The following is a 20,565-nucleotide window of genomic DNA, read 5'->3' as shown; positions in this document are numbered from 1 at the left end:
AATGGAGAAATATTGAAGAGTTAAAGACAAGGTGACGTGGCCAGACCTGTGTTCTAGAAAGATTATTTTAGCTACGCCATAGAGGATAGATTGGAGAGGGGCAAAATGAAAGATTGGGACCAGCTAGGAGGTTAGAGGGAACCGGAGATATGGAGCAAGTAGCAGCAGAGGAAGCGAAGAGGAGATGGAAAACAATACCTTTCTCTTTATTTTGGTCATTCTTGCTACTTTCAGTTAGTTATTTTCATTCCTGTCTTGGGGAGGAAGACCTCTTGTCCGTTGTAAAAGTGTTCGTGTCTTTGCAGGGAGGTGGAGAGAGAGAGGGAAGAATGGGGCCATGCCAGAGCAGCTGTTTATACACTCTGGTCTGTTGGAAAGATGGACTTGTTTCCCGCAGAGCTGAGTGATGGAACGTGGTCCTAAGAGCCGTTCCCTATTTCTTCCAGCGCAATAAAAATGGAGGGCAGTAACGCAGTGGTTAAGTGCTCAGCTGCTAACTGAAAGGTCTGCTGTTTAAATCCACCCAGCAGCTCCACGGGAGAAAAGACCTGGCAGCCTGCTCCCACCTAGGAAACCCTATGGGGCAGCTCCACTCTGCCATAGGGTCTCTATGAGTCGAATCCACCAGAAGGCGCACAGCAGCACCGTGGAGGGGTAGACAGCACAGATCCCTCCTGCTGGGAGGATGACCTTCTCTACTGAAGTGATTTTAAAGCTCTCGCTTGTTCAGTTGTGTGGAGGTAGCTTGTGCTGCCCTCTGGCGGTCTGCTGTTGATTGTTCTTAGACTCCTGTGCTCGCCTGCTGCTCACTCCCCTGATGACCCAGTTAATAGCCAGAGGTGATATACAGAAAATAAAAAAAGACGTTTCTCCCCCAAAAACCGTTACAAAAGGCATATGTGAAGACTGGTATAAGAATAACTATTCAGTCACAAGCTAACTTAGACATTCACTAAAATAGCCAAGAAGAGATCTGCCGCCTTGAGGGCAGAGATGGTGCCTCCTCTCTCCCTGCAGACAGCGCCATGGTAGGTGTTCAGCAGACTTGTGATGGTTGAGTTTTATCGCATCTGTTGGTCTTTAAAGCACTCCTGTCCTCAGGTGGCTGCCATTGTCTTTATACTTGAGTTCTCAGGCCATCTTGATGACAAGGAGTAATTAGAACCCCAGTATCGTAAGTTCTCTCAAACCTTGTTCTTTCCATGGTTTCCTGGTTAAATATTTAATGATTCTTTATATCAGAGTTTTTAAAAATAACCTGCAGCCTAAAATCCTGGACAGTAGAACATTCTTCTGATCTAAAAACTGAAGTGCAGATGTCTACACGAAAGTTGCTTCGTAAAGCTGTTTTGTTAGGTTGTATATGAAACTGTACATTCTACTCTGTCTGCCTAAAAAGGGCCTGTGTATTTGAATAGCATTTACATGTATTAAGTATTATAAATTTCTGAAATTGATTTTTAAGTATGAAAACTATACTCCTGTTAACTACTGACTTTTGAATAAATTGTGTGAAGCAGCCACTTGATTAGATTTCAGTATATTACTTTGAGTTACGTAGTTATAAGAACCAGTTGTTCTTTAAACAGGACCTGGAGGCTCATTTTAAGGGGTATTAGGTGCACTGTCACTACTCGTCTGTCGATTGGTCATACTGTGGCTTTTGTGTTCCTGTAATCTCTGCCACCAGTATTTCGACACCAACAGGGTCACCCATGGTGGACAGGTTTCAGCAGAACATCTTGGACTAAGACAGACTGGGCAGATGGACCTGTCATCTACTTCTGAAAAAATGGGCCAGTGAAGACCTTATGAGTAGCAGTGGAACACTGTCTGATACTGTGTTGGAAGATGAGCCCCTCAGATTGGAAGGCACTCACAATATGACTGGGAAAGAGCCGCCCCAGCAAAGTAGAGTTGACCTTAATGATGTGGATGGAGTCAAGTTTTCAGGACCTTTATTTGCTTAGGTGGCATGGCTCAAAATGAGAAGAAACAGCTGCAAACATTCATTAACAATTGGAATGTGGACTGTATGAAGTATCAATCAAGGAATATTGGAAGTTGTCAAAAATGAAGTAGAATGCTTGAAAATTGACCTCCTAGGCATTAGTGAGCTAAAATGGTACTGGGCGTTTTGAATTGGAGAATCATGTGGTCTGCTGTGCTGGAAATGACAAACTGAAGAGGCATGCAGGCATCGCATTCATCGTCAAAAAGGACATTTCAAGATCTATCCTGAAATACAGTGCTGCCAGTGATAGGTTAATATTCATATGCCTAAAAGGAAGACCAGTTAATAAGACTGTTAATCAAATTTACTTACCAACACTAAAGCCAAAGGTGAAGAAATTGAAGATTTTTACCAACTTCTGTAGTCTGAAATTGATCAAACATGTAATCAAGATGTATTGATGATTACTGGAGATTAGAACGTGAAAAGTAGAAACAAAGAGGGATTGGAAAATATGGCCTTGGTGATAGAAACAAAGCCGGAGGTTGCATGATAGAATTTTATAAGACCAACAACATATTCATTGGAAATGTCTTTTTTTCAACAACATAAACGGGGACCATACACATGGACCTTGCCAGATGGAATACAAAGAAATCAGATCGACTGCATCTGTGGAAAGAGACGATGGAAAAGCTCAGTACCCTCAGTCAGAACTGTCAGCTGTGGAACAGACCATCAATTGCTCATATGCAAGTTCAAGGGGAAACTGAAGAAAATTAGATCAAGCCCATAAGAGGCAAAGTATGACCTTGAGAATATCCCACCTGAATCTAGAGACCATCTCAAGAATAGATTTGACACGTTGAACACACCAATGACCAAAGACCAAGATGAGTTGTGGAATGACATCAAAGACATACATGAAGAAGAAAGGAAGAGGTCATTAAAAAGACAAGAAAGAAAAGACCCAAATGGATATCAGAAGAGACTCTGAAAGTTGCTCTTGAACATAGAGTAGCTAAAGCAACAGGAAGAAATAACGAAGTACCAAAAGCTGAACAGATTTCAAAGGGTGGTTCGAGAAGACAAAGCGAAGTATTTTAATGAAGCGTGCAAAGATCTGGAGTTAGAAAACCAAAAGGGAAAAACATGCTCAGCATTGCTCAAACTGAAAGAAATGAAGAAAAAATTCAAGCCTTGAGTTGCAGTATTGAAGGAGTCTATGGGCAAAATATTGAACAATGCAGGAAGCATCAAAAGAAGATGGAAGGAATACACAAAGTCACTGTACCAAAAAGAATTGGTCAGCATTCAGCCATTTCAGGAGGTAGCATGTGATCAAGAACCGATGGTACTGAAGGAAGAAGTCCAAGCTGCACTGAAGGCATTGGTGAAAAACAAGGCTCCAGGAATTGAAATAACAGTTGAGATGTTTCAGCGAATGGATGTAGTGCTGGAGATGCTCATTTGTCTATGCCAAGAAATTTGGAAGAAAGCTACCTGGCCAACCAACTAGTAGAGATCCGTATTTGTGCCCATTCCAAAGAAAGGTGATCCAACAGAATGCAGAAATTGTCAGCCAATATCATTAATATCACACGCAAGTAAAATTACGCTGAAGATCATTCTGAAGTGAGTACAGCAGTACATTGACAGGGAACTGCCAGAAATTCAAGCCGGATTCAAAAGAGGATGTGGAGTGAGGGATCTCATTGCTGATGTCACATGTTTTTGGCTGAAAGCAGAGAATACCAGAAAGGTGTTTACCTGTGTTTTATTGACTATGCAAAGGCATTGGACCGTGTGGATCATAACAAGTTACGGATAACATTGTGAAGAATGGGAATTCCAGAACATTAAATTGTGCTCACACAGAACCTGTACATAGACCAAGAGGAAGTCGTTCAGACAGAACAGGGGGTACTGCGTGGTTTAAAATCAGGAAAGGTATGGTTGTATCCTTTCACCATACTTACTCAATCTGTATGCTGAGCAAATAATCCAAGAAGCTGGACTTCATGGAGGAGAATGTGGCATCAGGATTGGAGGAGGACTCATTAACATCCCGCATTATGCAGATGACACAGCCTTGCTTGCTGAAAGTGAAGACTTGAGCACTTACTGGTGAAGATCAAAGGCCACAGCCTTCAGTATGGATTACACCTCAACATAAAGAAAACAAAAATCCTCACAACTGGACCAATAAGCAACATCATGATAAATGGAGAAAAGATCGAAGTTGTCAAGGATTTCATTTTACTTGGATCCGCAGTCAGCACCCATGGAAGCAGCAGTTAAGAAATCAAGCTCTGTATTGCATTTGGACAAATCTGCTGCAAAAAAAAACCCTCTTGAAAGTGTTAAAGAGCAAATATGTCAACTTGAGGACTAAGGTACGCCTGACCCCAGCCATGATGTTTTCAATTACCTTATATGAATGCAAAAGCTGGACAATGAATGAGGAAGACTGAAGAATTGATGCCTTCGAATTACGGTGTTGGTGAAGAATACTGAATATACCACAGACTGCCAGAAAAACAAGCACATCTGTCTTGGAAGAAGTACAACCAGAATGCTCCTTGGAAGCAGGGATGGTGAAGTTTCATCTCTCATACTTTGGACGTGTTATCAGACATGTTATCAGGACATCATGTTTGGTAAATTAGAGGGTCAGCAGAAAAGAGGAAGACCCTCAACAAGACGGATTGACGCAATGGCCGCAACAGTGAGCTCAAGCGTAGCGATGATTGTGGGTACGGCGCAGGACCAGGCAGTGTTTTGTTCTGTTGTGCACAGGGTCCCTATGAGTCGGAACCAGCTCGACAGCACCTAAAAACAACATAGGTACTGTTGTCTTTATAAAGCTAGAAAAAAAATTGACTAGGGTGTTAAGCAATGTCAAAAGGAAAATGAATCTTTTTTTGTGTATGATATGCAGCATGGTAAGGTATTTCATGTCAATAGAGACTTTAGTGGTGCTGAGGATTGAAAGAATCTAGAAGCACTTAGAGAGTTACTTTATGCTGGTTTATGGGTTTATTCTGCCCATATTTGCGAGGTAGAAATAAGGCCACCCCTGGATTCTCCTTTACATGGCTTCCCTTGCTCCACTTCTGACCCTTGTTGAGCACTGATCAGCATTAATGGGAAAGGAGGTAGCTGCCTCAGCCATCAGTCAGTCGTGTGGCATCAGAGATGGAATTTGGAGCCCTGGTGGTGCAGTGGTTAAAAGATAGGGCTGCTAACCAAAAGGTCCGCAGTTCGAATCCACCAGCCGCTCCTTGGAAACCATGTGGGGCAATTCTCCTCTGTCCCGTAGGGTCGTTATGAGTCAGAATGGACGTGATGGCAACAGGTTTTTTTTTTCTTTGGGGAGGGCCTCAGTGTGCCTGGAGAACAGCAGCTTATTACTGAGCGGGCTGCCAGCTGCTTGCTGTCCTTTTGTGGAAAAGACACCCTTTGGTTTTATTTTCCAGTTTTACTCATATAATAAACCCAGTGAGAACCTTAACTACCTGAATAAAGCACCTCACCTTAAATGATAATATCAGGTGTGCATTTTTAGTTTACATTTTAGAGTCAAGGAATGGTGAGGAAATACAGGGTGCATTTCCTGTTCTACTTTTATAATTTGTCTGCCAACAATAATGCTCAAACTGGACGGCCATCGCTTTAGATTGAATATCTTTTGTTGTTTACTTGAATAACAGTTCTTTACATTTGTGTAATGATTTTAGTTTACAGAGTACTTTTGTATACATGATCTTATCAGTCTTTATAATAATTCTTGGTGCCAGGGTGGCAGATCTTCATTTGTAAACGAGGAAGTTGAAGCCGAGGATAAATAACTCACCTAGTTCACAGCCAGTGATGTGGGAGGAGTCTGTCAGCGCTGTCGATTCAGCCCCCAGCCTCTTGGGGTGTTAGGGGAGGGAGAGGTAAACGTCCTCTTGCGCTCCCTGATTTCAGTACAAGCACCCCTGCTTTAGTTATCGCTGTTACCGCCAACCCTTCTGTTTTATTTCTTCGGAGAATAAGCGTTTACCCTTCTGCTGATGTCAGGGAGGCGAGAGTGAGCTATGAGGGCCTCACTGCTTCAGCAAACATTCAGCCAGTTACCTGTTTTTACCCACCTCCTTACCCCTGCTGTCCTCGCTCCCTGGTGCTGCTAATTCCCAGGTCTCGGGGTTCTCCAGACACATCAGCTACTTGTTGGCCTTTTTCACTGTTTGCTTACAATTCAAATTTGCTGAGTCTGCCGAGTAGTCTGCCGAGTTACACGACTCATCCGTATGTCGCTCAGCTCCCAGGAAGCTTTTCCTGCTGTCTGTTTTTCAGTTCTTTTTGTTTTTGTGAGTGTATAGCTTTTAAACAATCGCCATAACTGCCATTATGGCTTGGATTTGGGGAGGAGGCGAGGCTAATAGCGTTTAGTCTCTGTTTGTTCGCTGGTGCTGCCGTAACACCACCAGAAGCTGGGCGGCTTCACGCAGCAGAAGTGTGTCCCATATCAGTCCTGCAGCCTAGAAATCCAAAACCAAGGCGGTGTAAGGGCTGTGCTCTCCGAAGACCTCAGCGAAGAATCTGTTCCGTGGCTTCTCTTCAGGTTCTGGTGTTGCTGACACTCTTTGGTGTTCCTTGGCTTGTAGACCCATCACTCCAGTCTCGGTCTCCATCTTCACATGGCCTTCTCCTTGTGAGCTGTATGGCTTCCCTTCTTGCTGTTAGGACATCGGTCATATTGGATTTAGGGTCCCTCTGGCACTGGGTGGGTTTTCTGCTCCAGTGTGACTTCATCCTAACTCATCACATATGTAAAGATCCTGTTTCTACAGAAGGTCTGGTTCCGACATGAGCATTGGCAGGAGACTGTTCAAGTCAGTATGGTCTCTAGTCTTTAATCTGAAGAGAAAGATGGCTTCTGTGGTTAATTCCTTCTTGTACCGGGAGCTCTTTTTCTTGCGCCCGTCTTGATACTACTTTAAAGTAGAAAACTTTACAAACCAAATAACCACATTTCATAATTCTCTTTATTTTGTGTCAAATTTAAGGCTTCGTGACCTCTTTTTGGCTTTTGGGTTCTTAGTTACTCTGTGCACAAGCCCTCATAGTCCAGATTCTTGAGACGGGAGCTGGGATCTAGCGCACTGTGGTCCACGAGTGCTTCTTTCGGTGTGACTTCATCTGTGTGCTTGATGATGGTATGAAGGGATACGTTCTGGGATTTGTGTACCTTGCTTTCTTAGATATGATGTAGAGGGAGGTTTTCCTTACTCAGAATTTATGTTTATTACCTCACAGTTGTCCTTGTGTCCGTAAAGCTAACGACTATGTCCCTCTGTGTTGCATGTCTTCAGGTTGCCTGAAGCTCAGCAGAGAGTTGGAGGCTGCTTTTTAAATCTCATGTCACAGATGAAAACCCTGTACCTCGCGTATTGTGCCAATCACCCGTCTGCCGTCAACGTCCTCACGGAACACAGGTAGGTCCACTCAGGTATTCCAGGTAACAGGTGGCCAGCAGGGGCGCCTTCCAGAACGCTTGCTTCCCACAAGTGTCATGCGAAGTGCAGTCTTGACATTCACTTGATTACCAAAAGATATATTTTAATAATTATCCCTCAAAATTGGTACTGGAGAAGTATAGGCAAGGAGTCTTTGAGATGCTGATTAGTTTTCTTGTGAAAGAAAAAGATCTTTTTTTGATGTCTCCTCTTTAGCCTAGAGCTTTTTGGAAAATGAGTTGAAGGGACTGTAAATATTCTGGAGTGCAGTGGCAAGCTAAACCAAGGCTGCTGGAATCCTGTTTCTCTCGGTTCATAAAACTGGAAGCCCACGAGACTGAACAGATACGCTATACGAGAAAATGTCCGGTTTAAGATTAGTGTTAGATTTTGTCAGTAAAACATCAAGACTGTTAGCTTTAGTGTTTTTACCTGAAAGAGTTCAAACAAGTGAAAAGAATGTACAGATGATTTATTCGTTTTAAGAGATAAGGCAGGTACAGAGAAACCATGTATTACACCTGTTTCCTGAGAATTTGAAGAAGAAATTGCTTAGCTATCTCAGTTATTGAGGAGTACCTTAGTTTTTCCCAAGAGCGGGAGTTGGAGTTGAGTTCTGGCTTTGTGTTAGGTAACTTTGCAAGCATTGAGAGAGCACAGAGGCTCAAATTCTGTTCCTAAAAGAGGCACAATCTTTTTTATTAATAAAAAATTATAAATATCTCAGAAATAGTCTGTGGTTTCTTTCAAAAACAAGTTCAGAGTTTTCCCAAACTGTAAATGGAAAAAATGCTTTAATAGCATTAAGATAAAAGCTGTTTATACTTCTAATTTAGGTATTAACTTCGACTTACTCTTCACACACTATTTGAACTTTTAAAACTTTTTGATAAGCAAGCATTGCTTAACTGTTCAGGAATTCAGCTGGTTCATATACAGCATCAACATGAGGGCTGGATTTTATACGAAGTGGTAGTGAAGATAGTCCTTACATGGGAGTCCTTTGGAATCGGACCTGGGTTTGAGTCCTGACTCTGCAACTTTCAAGCTGTGTGACCTTGGTCAAGTTGCCTCATATTTCTGGGTTTCACTTCCTTTTTCTGCAAGTGCTTTTCTGTAGGGTTACTACAAGCATAAAGGAAAATATATATAAACCTATCAGAACACAGTAAATGTTTAATAAATGCTAATTGTTTTCTTGTCTTCTATTTAAAAAAAAAAGACCCTGCACATTTATTCTTTCTTCAGTATGCTTAAATGGTAAATGGTCAAAAAAAATTAACTTCTCATTTGTCTTAAAGCATCTTCAATCTTGAAATGAAGCAGCAACTTTTGACAAGGTGTTGGGAAGAAAGGAGCTTAGAACACACAGTACTTATAGGAAACGGTGCAAAAAGGCAACCCTTCTTCAACACTTCTGCCCCTTTTGGCCTTCCTCTGACCGCTGTCCCTTCTGAAGCTGGTCTATATTAGAGATACAGCTCTCTTAGGTTATGAAGCAGAGAGGCAGCTTTTCTTAAATTAAGAAGCCGGTATTCAGCTGTGTGCTGCACCATCTATTATAAATGAAATGAATTTCTACAAAATGCAAGTATTGCATTTGTACTGCCAAAAATTCTCTAGGAATTATTGATGCAATGATGGGGGAGATAAGCAAAAAAGCAGATAAAATGGTAAAGCTGTAAAACAAGTTTTTTCTTTCTCTTCCCTCCTTTTTATGTTTATTATCATTTTAAAAATCCTCTAAGGTGGGGTTGAAAGTATAGAAAAATAAATACTTTCCTGTGGGAAAAGTGAGGCTCTTTCCTGAAGAGGACGTTTAAGCAGTTTAACCGTTTGTTTCCTAAAATGGTAACACATTAAGGAGAAATGCTTGTCAAGTGTGTGCTGGCTTTATCCTGCACCTTTCATTACTTCAATGACTGTTCTGTGTCATCCCTGAAATGAAAGCACGGCATTTTCTGCAAATAATGAGAGTAAGGAATGCAGATCGGTTTCCACGTCTAGAAACCCTCTGTGCCTCCTCCGTGTGGTATATCCGGGAGTTTGGAAGTGAGTGGACTGCGGTCCTAGTACCCTGAACAGCAGTCCTGGGGCAAGTTGCTTTAGGATTCAGCTCTGGGACTCTAAGCCATAAAAAGGAGACAAGCCCCTCAGGGAGCCGGCAGTTGCCCAGATGTCAGACAGGACGCGGTGCCTCAGTGCCCTGCTCAGACCCCTGCACAGTGAGAGCTCCCACTCTGTCTACTACAAACCAGATCCCACTGCAGAAGCGTGAGTTGGTGAATCGAGACTGGGATTTCACTCAGCTGATGGTTTCTTTTAATGTTTGCCACTTCTTAAGACTTTGGTTCTTAACTCGGGACCTCTTGCTTGCTTCTCCCCTCCTTTTGTTAAAGTCATAAAGTGGCCACGCAGAGGGGGTAGATTGGCCTGTCTTTGGGCTTGAATATTATTTTTTACGGGTTCTTTTGGTGTAATGTTCTGAAGTTTAGACGCCTGACTTGCCCTCTCATTGTCCGTTGTGTCAGTTTAAATGCCATGTATGACTCTTCACATGCATATGCGACATCGTCAGTTCTGCGGAATTGTAACCGATACAAACCTTTGTATTATCTTGCGATAGACAGCGTACGTTCGTGGTTGACTTGAGTGAATTACGGGTTTCATAATTTAGTCTGTAAAAAAAAGTGAATTTTGTCCCCGCACCCCGGCAGTTTAATTGTTACTTTTTGCTTGGCTAAATGATAGCTCTTCTTGTGTGTGTCCGTTTGTTACTCTCTGCAGCCCACGGTGTCATTTCAGTTCAGACAGAGGAGAGACCCTATATAGGGGCTGCTGGCATCAGTAGAAATTAAGTAGCTGAAAGAGCCATTGTTTTTGTCAAAATAGCTGTAATCAGCTGTTTTATGTTGGCATTAAAGAAACAAGCACCGTGAAGACTTAGGAAGTTCTGCTTCTGTCTTGACCTCGTCCGTGTCCTCCCATCCCCAGAATGTTGTGAGGACACTAAGTTAATTTTGTTTGCAAAACTTTAATTTTCAAGTTTTAGACTTTTTTGAGGGGGAGAGAGGCAGTTGATGATTGATGAGGGCAACCGCCCTAGTTTTTCTCTGCCATAGCTGTAGCTGTGAAATTCCGCATATAACCCTGACGTACCAGTGATTGACTTGAATAGGCTTTACTTTGGTTTTCTTCTTGGTAGAAAAGGATTATATTTAAAGGGTTGAAATATACTTTGGCTATCGTGAAATTTGATTTTTATGGGACTGTGCCTGATAAATTATTCCCCACTTAGAGAAATACTGGTGAAATAGGACTTTTCATACCTCAGTTCGTCATTTCCTCTACCTGTGCTTTAGGGGTTGATGCAGTGAGTGTCCTCTACCTAAAGTGATGAGCATTTTCTGAGCAAGGACTGTGGAAGTGTGGTGACTTCCCTGGTAAAGAATGCAGCCAGAGTGGAGGGTTCTGTGAGTTGAAAAGACCGAGCGCTACCGTGACAGTCACCGTGAGCCCTTACTATTCGAGTGTTGGGCAAGCTGGCGGTGGAGAGGGGATGGGATGGAAGAGACATAGCAGCAGCTGGATCCTGTCCCTGGGGTTCAGATTTATTTAACCTGTGTTGAAGGGTCTACCCTTTGCTCATTATTCCGTCTGAGCTTTCATATTTATCTTAGGAGTTAATTTTGCAATACTGAGAGATACCAATATCTTTTCCTTTTAAGGAAAAAACTTAAGACTAGGAGAATTTGTTACTTGGGATAAGTGGCATGGCTGTGATTCAGATCCAGGTTTTCTGACCGAGAGACCCAGCTGTTTCCAGAATGCCACTCGGGGGACTTTGGCTGAAGTTCCTTCTTCTCTCTTTCCGTTTGCTCACACAGCTGTGTGTGGAATGATGCGTGTGGCAACTGAGTGATGGGTATGCCTCTGTGGTCCTAGTGCGGACCCTAAAGATCATCTACTCTTCGGTGGAGAGATGAAGGACCTCAGCATTACGTGACTTGACAAATCGTAAAATTGCTAACGATGGTTTCGGAGTTCAGATCTGCATCTTTGGGCTTGATTTCCACAACTGTCCTTGTGACTTCTCTGTCGTCTGTCTAAACATCACGGCTGTTGAATCTGAGCTCTCAGGGCAAATAATTGTTTGTGTGAAAATATAGGACTTTTGAGTACATAGGTGATAGTAAAAGTTGGGTAAAGTATGGTGAAGATGGTGGCAAAAGGGAAATGGTGAAATATTAAACACTTTTTAAAAAAATTCTGCAATTTCTGTGTATGGAGTATGTTTCTACTTTCAAATTGTGAGGATTAAATAAAATGAAGCTGTAAAAATACTTTTAAAACGCTAAATACTCTTGATTTTGTTGTGTTGATTGTGTGCTCGTGAAGGCCAGGAACCATCACTCGTTCATCAGACGTGGTGCTTAGTCTGCCCTGGACGTTCTGCCCTGGACGTTCAGCTGCGCGTTTGTTGGCCAGTACGCATCTGGGGGGTCAGGGCTCTGGTGCGGCTTACTGTGCTTTCAGAGCATCTTTTACTTGAGCCAGCTCCATTACAGCTGTTACTGTTTTGAGGTTTCCCAGATCTGAGATCCGTCCTCGTTCTCAGGATGCACGCTTACATTTGGACACAGCTCTATGAAACTGACACACTGAAGTCGCCATTTCTTTAGTGGGATTTCACAGGGAAGAAAACATGTTCTGTATTTTGTGCAGTTGCTGCTGCTGATGAGAGCAAAGACATGAACCTCCCCCCACCCCGTTGGTGTTTTTGAGATAACCAGCACATGTTTTTGGTTATAAAAGCCGTAGCCTTCAGAATATGAAGTGATGTATTACTCTCTTCTGTGTCGTAAATCCTGGTTATTGCTCATGGAAGTAGGAGCGCCTCACTGTAACAACGGCCTCTTCTTTTTTCTCCTGTTCCCTCACTTGCCCAGCGAGGAGCTGGGAGAGTTCATGGAGATGAAAGGTGCCAGCAGCCCGGGAATTCTCGTGTTGACCACGGGCCTCAGCAAACCGTTTATGCGCCTGGACAAATACCCCACCTTACTCAAGGAGCTGGAGAGGCACATGGAGGTAGGTACTGCTTTCTGCATTTCTCTCACTTGGGATCTGCTAGCCATCCGTTGGTGGCATTTTGGTCAGATTTACTGTACGAGAAATGATTAATAATGCTTTATTTTTGAAGCCAGAACCAAAAAAGCAAGTTAACCAAGGGTTTTTAATTTAATGGATTTTCACAGTGATCTTGTTAAATAATAGTTTTTTTTTCCCTCCTTACCTAGCTCTGTAAGAAAACCATCTGCCCCTTCATCTCCTCCCTTACCCTCCGCTGCTGATGGAAAAATCTCCAGAAGCTGTGAAATCTTAAACTAATTTCTATTATAATATTACACGTTTACTATATTTTTATGCAAGTAATACCGTCTACATTTGCCAACCATGCTGCGATGCCAATTTTTTTTACATGTTGCTGTAAAATAACTAACTAAATAAGCATAGCATGCTTACCAAATACCTTGTGGGGGAAGGGTGCAGACGGCCAACAAACGTAGAAGGTGCACGCTATTTGTGTAAGATGCAGGGTCTTGTTCCTGAGTAGCTTGTTGTGGGCCAGGCCAACATTTGGGCCCAAGTCCTTTTCATGGCAAGGGGTCAGCAGACTTCCTGTGAAGCAGCACCTCTGAGGGTCCCAGGCCTGCCATGAGGAAGCACCACAGACTGAGTGGCTTATGAGAACCACATTTACCATCTTACACTGCAGGGGGCTGGGAGTGTGAATTCAGGGAGTCGTCAGGGTCATGCTCTCTGTTTGCTCTGGGGACAGACCTCGCCTTGGCCCTTCCAGCTTCTGAGCCCGGGAGCTTCACACAAACCTTGGCTTGTAGATGCGTCTTCACATGGCCGTCTTCCCCGGTGTGCCTCTTGTCCTCTTTATAAAGAGAGCACTCAGGTTGGATCAGGACCTGCCCAGCTCCAGTGTGGCCTCATGTTAACTGATAGCATCTTCACAGACCCTGTTTCCAACAAGGTCATGTTTACAGGTACTAGGGGTTACGACTTAGCACATCTCTTTGGAAAACACCATTCAATCGATAACAGAATGGTCAGTAAATATTTTAGACCTTGTGGTCTCTTTTTTTTTCCACTAGTCTCTGCTACAACTATTCAGCTCTGCAATTATGACCCAAAAGCAGCCATACCAAAATCTTTTGCCGTGGAGTTGATTCTGACTCATAGTGACCCTATAGGACAAAGTAGAACTGCCTGGTAGGGTTTCCAAGGCTGTAATAAAAGCAGCTGTAGACAGTATGTAAACAAGTGGGCGTGGTGGTATGTCAGTAAAACTTAATTTACAAAAGCAGGCGTGGTTTGCTGGCCCCTGCTCTGGATTTTTCTAAGTTACTTTCTTCTCCAAGTTCATTGTATTCATAAGACCTGAGATTGTTAGCTCAGTGACGATTCCCTTAAAGAATAAGAGACAGTTATTTCTAATGCTGAGAGAAAGGGCCTGTTAAAGGCTGAAAAGTATTGGAAAAGTTTCAAGATAGTCTCTAGAGAGTGCCTTTCTAAGAAAAACTGCTCATTATGAAAGCTAGTAGTATGTTTCTTTTCTTCAAAGGATTACCACCCAGATCGACAGGATATTCAGAAATCCATGACTGCCTTCAAAAACCTTTCAGTAAGTAATTCACCTTTTTTCCTTTCTCAGACGTTAGTATAGCAAATGAATGGAGAAAAATTGTTGATTGGCCAAAAAAGTTTAGATGATGAAAAAACTACTTGTGGAATGTAATTCAAGGTTTACTCAGATGAATTAACAGTAAACACATAGTAGGTGTTACATGGCTAGTGAATTCTCATGCTTCACCAGGGATACCAGAAAAACGAATGTTTTTAGTTAAAAATGTGGCACAAAGTAATTCACATTATAGCTACGTAGAAATGGCCGTAAGCATTTTTTTCATCTCCATCTGCAGCGCCTTTAGCGATGGAGTGTGAAGCACGGCTTTGGGGGCTCCAGTTGATCTCTTGTCTTGCTGTCTCACCAGATGTGTTTTTGAAATGCGTCTTATTTATAGCACAAATTGTACTTACTCTTTTTTCCCCTCTTCTCAGTCCTCGTTGTTGGCAAGCACTAATTAAAACAAAGAAAATATTTTTATTGTCCAGTCTGCATTTCTTCAAAGTAGCAAGATCTGCCATTGTTTTCTAAAACAGTTTTTAGTATCCCAGAGTAGTTGTTTGTTTCTCTTGACCTGAATCTATACTTGGAAATTAAGTATTTTGATAAATTATCTATCTTAAGAAGAAATAAGATTCAGAGCCATATGGCCAAAGCTTAAGATTCTGGGTGTTTCTGTCTCTCTTCACAATGTCCTCAGGCCCAGTGTCAAGAAGTTCGGAAAAGGAAAGAGCTGGAGTTGCAGATCCTGACAGAAGCCATCCGAAGCTGGGAGGGAGATGACATAAAAACCCTGGGCAATGTCATTTACATGTCGCAGGTCATGATTCAGTGTGCCGGAAGTGAGGTAATGAAGTCACAGTGTGTTCTGAAGATGGTTTCCGTCGCCTCTCTGGAATGGTTAAGTGTAAACAGGGTGGGAGAGACAATGAAGGAACACCAGAGCCATTCGCTGGACTAACGTTGTTTTTTTCCTAGTGTGTAAATTGTTTTCCCCAAAACTATCCAAATGCCTTATGTAAAAATTAAGTTAAAAGGTGAGCATAATTTATATTAAATATGATTTGTTTTCTAAATACTTTTTAAGATTTCTCAGTACAGTGTTCATTGTAAATGCTTTAGATTGTATGTTTTTATGATTTGTGATAGGATTTTAAAAGACTGTCAAGTACTGACAAGTAAAATTTAATAGAAATCCTGTCTTATGTTTGGAGCCCTGGTGGCACAGTGGTTAAGAGCTCAGCTATTAACCCAAAGGTAAGCAATTGAAACCCACCGAAGCCACTCCTTGGAAACCCTGTGGGGTAGTTCTGCCCTGTCCTGTAGGTTTGCTATGAGTCAGAATTGACTCGATGGCAACAGGTTTGGTTTTTTGGTTTTATTTTATATTATACCTTACTGTCTACCTTTTATCCTTGACAAATATAAAAGAGGGCAGGGTATATTAAAGAGGCTTAGGGCTGATTGTTGAATTCTTGCTGTTTACATCTAACCCAAGATCACTTACGATCCAGAGTCTTTACTGAATGAACTAATCCGTATGAAGTGCTCATCCCAGTGCTTGGCACCCAGTAAGCTCTTGATCATGATAGGTATGGTATTACTCTTCCAAAATGTGTCTGTATTTCTTGGGGAGTAAAAAAAAAAATTTTTTTAATCTCCTATCAGACACACTGCGTCTGGTACCCACTTGGAAAAGACAATAACATCATTGCCTCTTAATGGAATTTGAACAGAAATGAGCTGAATTCAGAAATGGAGTTACAGTTGCCTTGATTTCTAGTAGAAATGGCTTGCTTATTAATTATAACCAAGCTAGTTAGCAGTCACTAGAGAAGTAGAGACTCAATCTGTTTAGCCAGTAACATCCCCGAGAAGCTTAACCGTTGTGACGTGTAGAAAGATCACATGAATGTAAAAACCCTCTCTAGGGAACCGCCACACTTCTGAGATGGTAGTTGAGTTATGGCACTTCAGTAAAGTGTAGTTTATTTAAATGTTTGAACGCAGGGTAGTCACAGTGTTTAGACAAGACTTCTAGATGAGAGACCTGTCGATAAGGAGTTCTCTTTTTTGTACAGATGTCTGTGACAGAGCAGGTCTTAAGGTCGTGGCCGACAGCCAGGGGCTCTGAGTCAAGGCTGTCATACCAGAGAATTTCTGCTTTCAGCTGTCTGTTATTCTACCACCCTGGTGGCATGGTGGTTAAGAGCTACGGTTGCTAACCAAAAGGTTGGCAGCTCGAATCCACCAGCTGCTCCTTGGAAACCCTGTGGGGCAGCTCTGCTCTGTCCTGTAGGGTCACTATGAGTTGGAATCGACTCGGCAGCGACGGGTTTGGTTTTTTGGTTTTTCACTAAATGGTAATCACAGTTTGCTTATGTGGATTCATTTGACGTGAGAGATCAAACCACATGCGTGTGACGTCCCCACGCAGTGAAAACTGAGCAGGTTTTCTGTCATGATTCCCCAGTACCTCTTTTTGAATTGGAAAGGAGATACTTAATACGATCAAAATATGCTGAGAACCCATTTTAAGCGTGAAACTCCGATGATAAGAAAACTGAAACTTACACCTGGTGGCGTGTACTCCTTTTGCCACCTAAACTTACACCTGGTGGCGTGTACTCCTTTTGCCACCTAAACTTACACCTGGTGGCGTGTACTCCTTTTGCCACCTAAACTTACACCCGGTGGCGTGTACTCCTTTTGCCACCTAAACTTACACCCGGTGGCGTGTACTCCTTTTGCCACCTAAACTTACACCTGGTGGCGTGTACTCCTTTTGCCACCTAAACTTACACCTGGTGGCGTGTACTCCTTTTGCCACCTAAACTTACACCTGGTGGCGTGTACTCCTTTTGCCACCTAAACTTACACCTGGTGGCGTGTACTCCTTTTGCCACCTAAACTTACACCCGGTGGCGTGTACTCCTTTTGCCACCTAAACTTACACCCGGTGGCGTGTACTCCTTTTGCCACCTAAACTTACACCCGGTGGCGTGTACTCCTTTTGCCACCTAAACTTACACCTGGTGGCGTGTACTCCTTTTGCCACCTAAACTTACACCTGGTGGCGTGTACTCCTTTTGCCACCTAAACTTACACCTGGTGGCGTGTACTCCTTTTGCCACCTAAACTTACACCTGGTGGCGTGTACTCCTTTTGCCACCTAAACTTACACCTGGTGGCGTGTACTCCTTTTGCCACCTAAACTTACACCTGGTGGCGTGTACTCCTTTTGCCACCTAAACTTACACCCGGTGGCGTGTACTCCTTTTGCCACCTAAACTTACACCCGGTGGCGTGTACTCCTTTTGCCACCTAAACTTACACCCGGTGGCGTGTACTCCTTTTGCCACCTAAACTTACACCCGGTGGCGTGTACTCCTTTTGCCACCTAAACTTACACCCGGTGGCGTGTACTCCTTTTGCCACCTAAACTTACACCCGGTGGCGTGTACTCCTTTTGCCACCTAAACTTACACCCGGTGGCGTGTACTCCTTTTGCCACCTAAACTTACACCCGGTGGCGTGTACTCCTTTTGCCACCTAAACTTACACCCGGTGGCGTGTACTCCTTTTGCCACCTAAACTTACACCCGGTGGCGTGTACTCCTTTTGCCACCTAAACTTACACCCGGTGGCGTGTACTCCTTTTGCCACCTAAACTTACACCCGGTGGCGTGTACTCCTTTTGCCACCTAAACTTACACCCGGTGGCGTGTACTCCTTTTGCCACCTAAACTTACACCCGGTGGCGTGTACTCCTTTTGCCACCTAAACTTACACCCGGTGGCGTGTACTCCTTTTGCCACCTAAACTTACACCCGGTGGCGTGTACTCCTTTTGCCACCTAAACTTACACCCGGTGGCGTGTACTCCTTTTGCCACCTAAACTTACACCTGGTGGCGTGTACTCCTTTTGCCACCTAAACTTACACCCGGTGGCGTGTACTCCTTTTGCCACCTAAACTTACACCCGGTGGCGTGTACTCCTTTTGCCACCTAAACTTACACCCGGTGGCGTGTACTCCTTTTGCCACCTAAACTTACACCCGGTGGCGTGTACTCCTTTTGCCACCTAAACTTACACCTGGTGGCGTGTACTCCTTTTGCCACCTAAACTTACACCTGGTGGCGTGTACTCCTTTTGCCACCTAAACTTACACCTGGTGGCGTGTACTCCTTTTGCCACCTAAACTTACACCTGGTGGCGTGTACTCCTTTTGCCACCTAAACTTTCTTTGGATGATGTCACCCCTCTGCTAAGGTACTAAGGTATTGTGGTTTAGGAACCATCAGAAATAATGACATTCTAGTCTACAACAAGGAGCCCTGCTGGCGCAGTGGCCTGTGGTTCAAACCCACCAGCCGCTCCATGGGAGGAAGATGTGGCAGTCTGCTTCTGTAAGGGTTACAGCCTTGGAAACCCTGTGGGGCAGTCCTGCCCTGTCCTGTGGGGTCTGTGTGCATCGAAATTGACTTGATGGTAATTGGTTTTGGTTTTTTTCCTTTGGATTAGTCTACTACATTGATTTAAAAAAAAAACCTTTCACACTGTGTCTTAATCACACGCTTGTTAACTTTGTTTAAAACAACCTACGTGACCATTTCCTCAAAGTGTGTTCTTTGTAACGCTGGATTTACAAACTGTGAATAGAGGCTGGAGCCGTGGTGGTGCAGTGGTTAAGTGCTACAGCTGCTAACCAAAAGGCCCGCAGTTCGAATCCACCAGACCCTCCTTGGAAACCCTATGGGGTAGTTCTGCTCTGTTCTGTATGGTCCCTAAGAGTCAGAATCAACTCAGCGCCAGTGGATTAATGGGTGAATAGATGGATATTCAAAGAATAATTGAAAGTTGTTATACTCATGACTGGTAAGATTATACTTCAGAAGATTTCTTCACCGCAGAGCTCTTTAACTGTTGACTCTGGACACTCACGGTGTGTAGAGTGGGGCGTGTTAAGTAATTTTCAGCAATGTCTTTATAGGATTCTTTTTTCAGCGCACGTTGCATAGCTCTTGTGTTCTGAGGACTATACCTGGAGAAACTGCTCTCTAGCACTTCCCCCCCACTGTTTCTGTCAAGTGGTTTATAGATGTCAGGCCAGGCAGAGGGCTGTCTGGACAGTTCTATTTCTAGGTCTCGTGTTAGGTTCTTGGGAATTTTTGTCTTTTAGTGGCAGTCTCCTTGGCTTTTGTTGTATAATTAAAGTAGAATGTTTTAATTTTGAAGTACTACTTTTAAGTCTTTCATATAATTAAGTAAAGTTTATGGGATGGATGAGAATAGCATTGAATTGACCCGCTGTGGAGTTCTAGGGAAGTGCCAGGAATTAATAGACCAAAATTGATTTTTACATTTTATTCTACCGTTAGCTTCAGGGATCTGCTTGGTCCTTTCCCTCCCGAAAATTTTACAAGTTCCTTTTCTCTCTTTTCTTTCAACCATGAAAACCAAAAAGAAAATTTTGATTATTTGGAAACAGTTAACGGCTGAGCGGACCTCTTTAACCAGATATTCCTAAAATATGTTAACACAGGCTACTTTTGAGTCCAGGGTCTTTTAACAATTTAATTTAATTTCATACGTTTTTATTTTGAAGCATTTAGTAGCCCATCTTTTCACTTACATGTTAAAGCCCTCTCTCAATCATGTGTTAATATTTAGCGTAGAATTTATCACAGTGTCGTCTCTGTTTAGTTTAGCTAAGAAAATTTGGCAGAGGGAAACCTGAACAGGAAATGACGTGTTGCGTAGGGCATGTGAAGGAACTGTTTGTGGCCACATCTGTAAGTATGTGTCTTTAAAAAAATTATTTCGATTTGTTTGTTTTTTACATTAGGAAAAGAATGAAAGGTATCTTCTGCTCTTCCCAAATATCTTGCTGATGTTGTCCGCCAGTCCTAGGATGAGTGGTTTCATCTACCAGGTAAAGCACGTTTTAAAATGATATTCTGTCGTTTATTGTGAGTGATCATTTGCCCTCATTTAAAAAAAAAAAATCATTTCACTGCTTTCCTTTGGGGAAATACGAGAGCTGATTTAAGAGGAATGCCAGGGGGAGTCTCTCCTGGTTTGGACACTGATTTATAATGGTGGTAGTAAGTAGCTTATTTTTTTCCTATATGTCTAGTAATTGCTCTTCGTAGGGTTTCATTGCTTTTTTTGTGTGTGTGAAGCTGTAGAAGGTGCTAATACCATTTCCATCAATTTTTTAAGGACTGACCTATCACCAGACAATACTTAACATAAGTCAGCTGCGTTGTTTTCTTTGATTTGCATTTCTTCAGAACATGTTGTTTTGTGTCCTCAACAAGAACAAGTGACAGCTTGATCGCACCTCCGCAGAAAGCTTCGCCTGCCGTCCAGGGGGGAGCTGTCATTACGGTTATCCCAGAAGAAG

At 42.8% G+C, this 20,565-nt stretch overlaps 1 protein-coding gene across 10 annotated transcripts in view; it reads left to right on the top strand.

Moving 5' to 3' along the window:
* Positions 1–20,565, top strand: part of ARHGEF7 (Rho guanine nucleotide exchange factor 7) — a 159,470-nt gene that overhangs the window by 106,634 nt on the left and 32,271 nt on the right. For all 10 annotated transcript variants that reach the window (XM_064275222.1, XM_064275223.1, XM_064275220.1 and 7 more), the window contains 5 exons: positions 7,315–7,437; positions 12,408–12,546; positions 14,093–14,152; positions 14,856–15,002; positions 20,005–20,091. In XM_064275222.1, the coding sequence (XP_064131292.1) occupies positions 7,315–7,437; positions 12,408–12,546; positions 14,093–14,152; positions 14,856–15,002; positions 20,005–20,091 (556 nt within the window). The remainder of the gene's footprint in view (positions 1–7,314; positions 7,438–12,407; positions 12,547–14,092; positions 14,153–14,855; positions 15,003–20,004; positions 20,092–20,565) is intronic.

The sequence above is a fragment of the Loxodonta africana genome, chromosome 23, assembly GCF_030014295.1.
Source record: "Loxodonta africana isolate mLoxAfr1 chromosome 23, mLoxAfr1.hap2, whole genome shotgun sequence".
Lineage (NCBI taxonomy): Eukaryota > Metazoa > Chordata > Mammalia > Proboscidea > Elephantidae > Loxodonta > Loxodonta africana.
The sequence above is the reverse complement of the archived record's forward strand: the minus strand, read 5'-3'. Positions and strand labels throughout refer to the sequence as shown.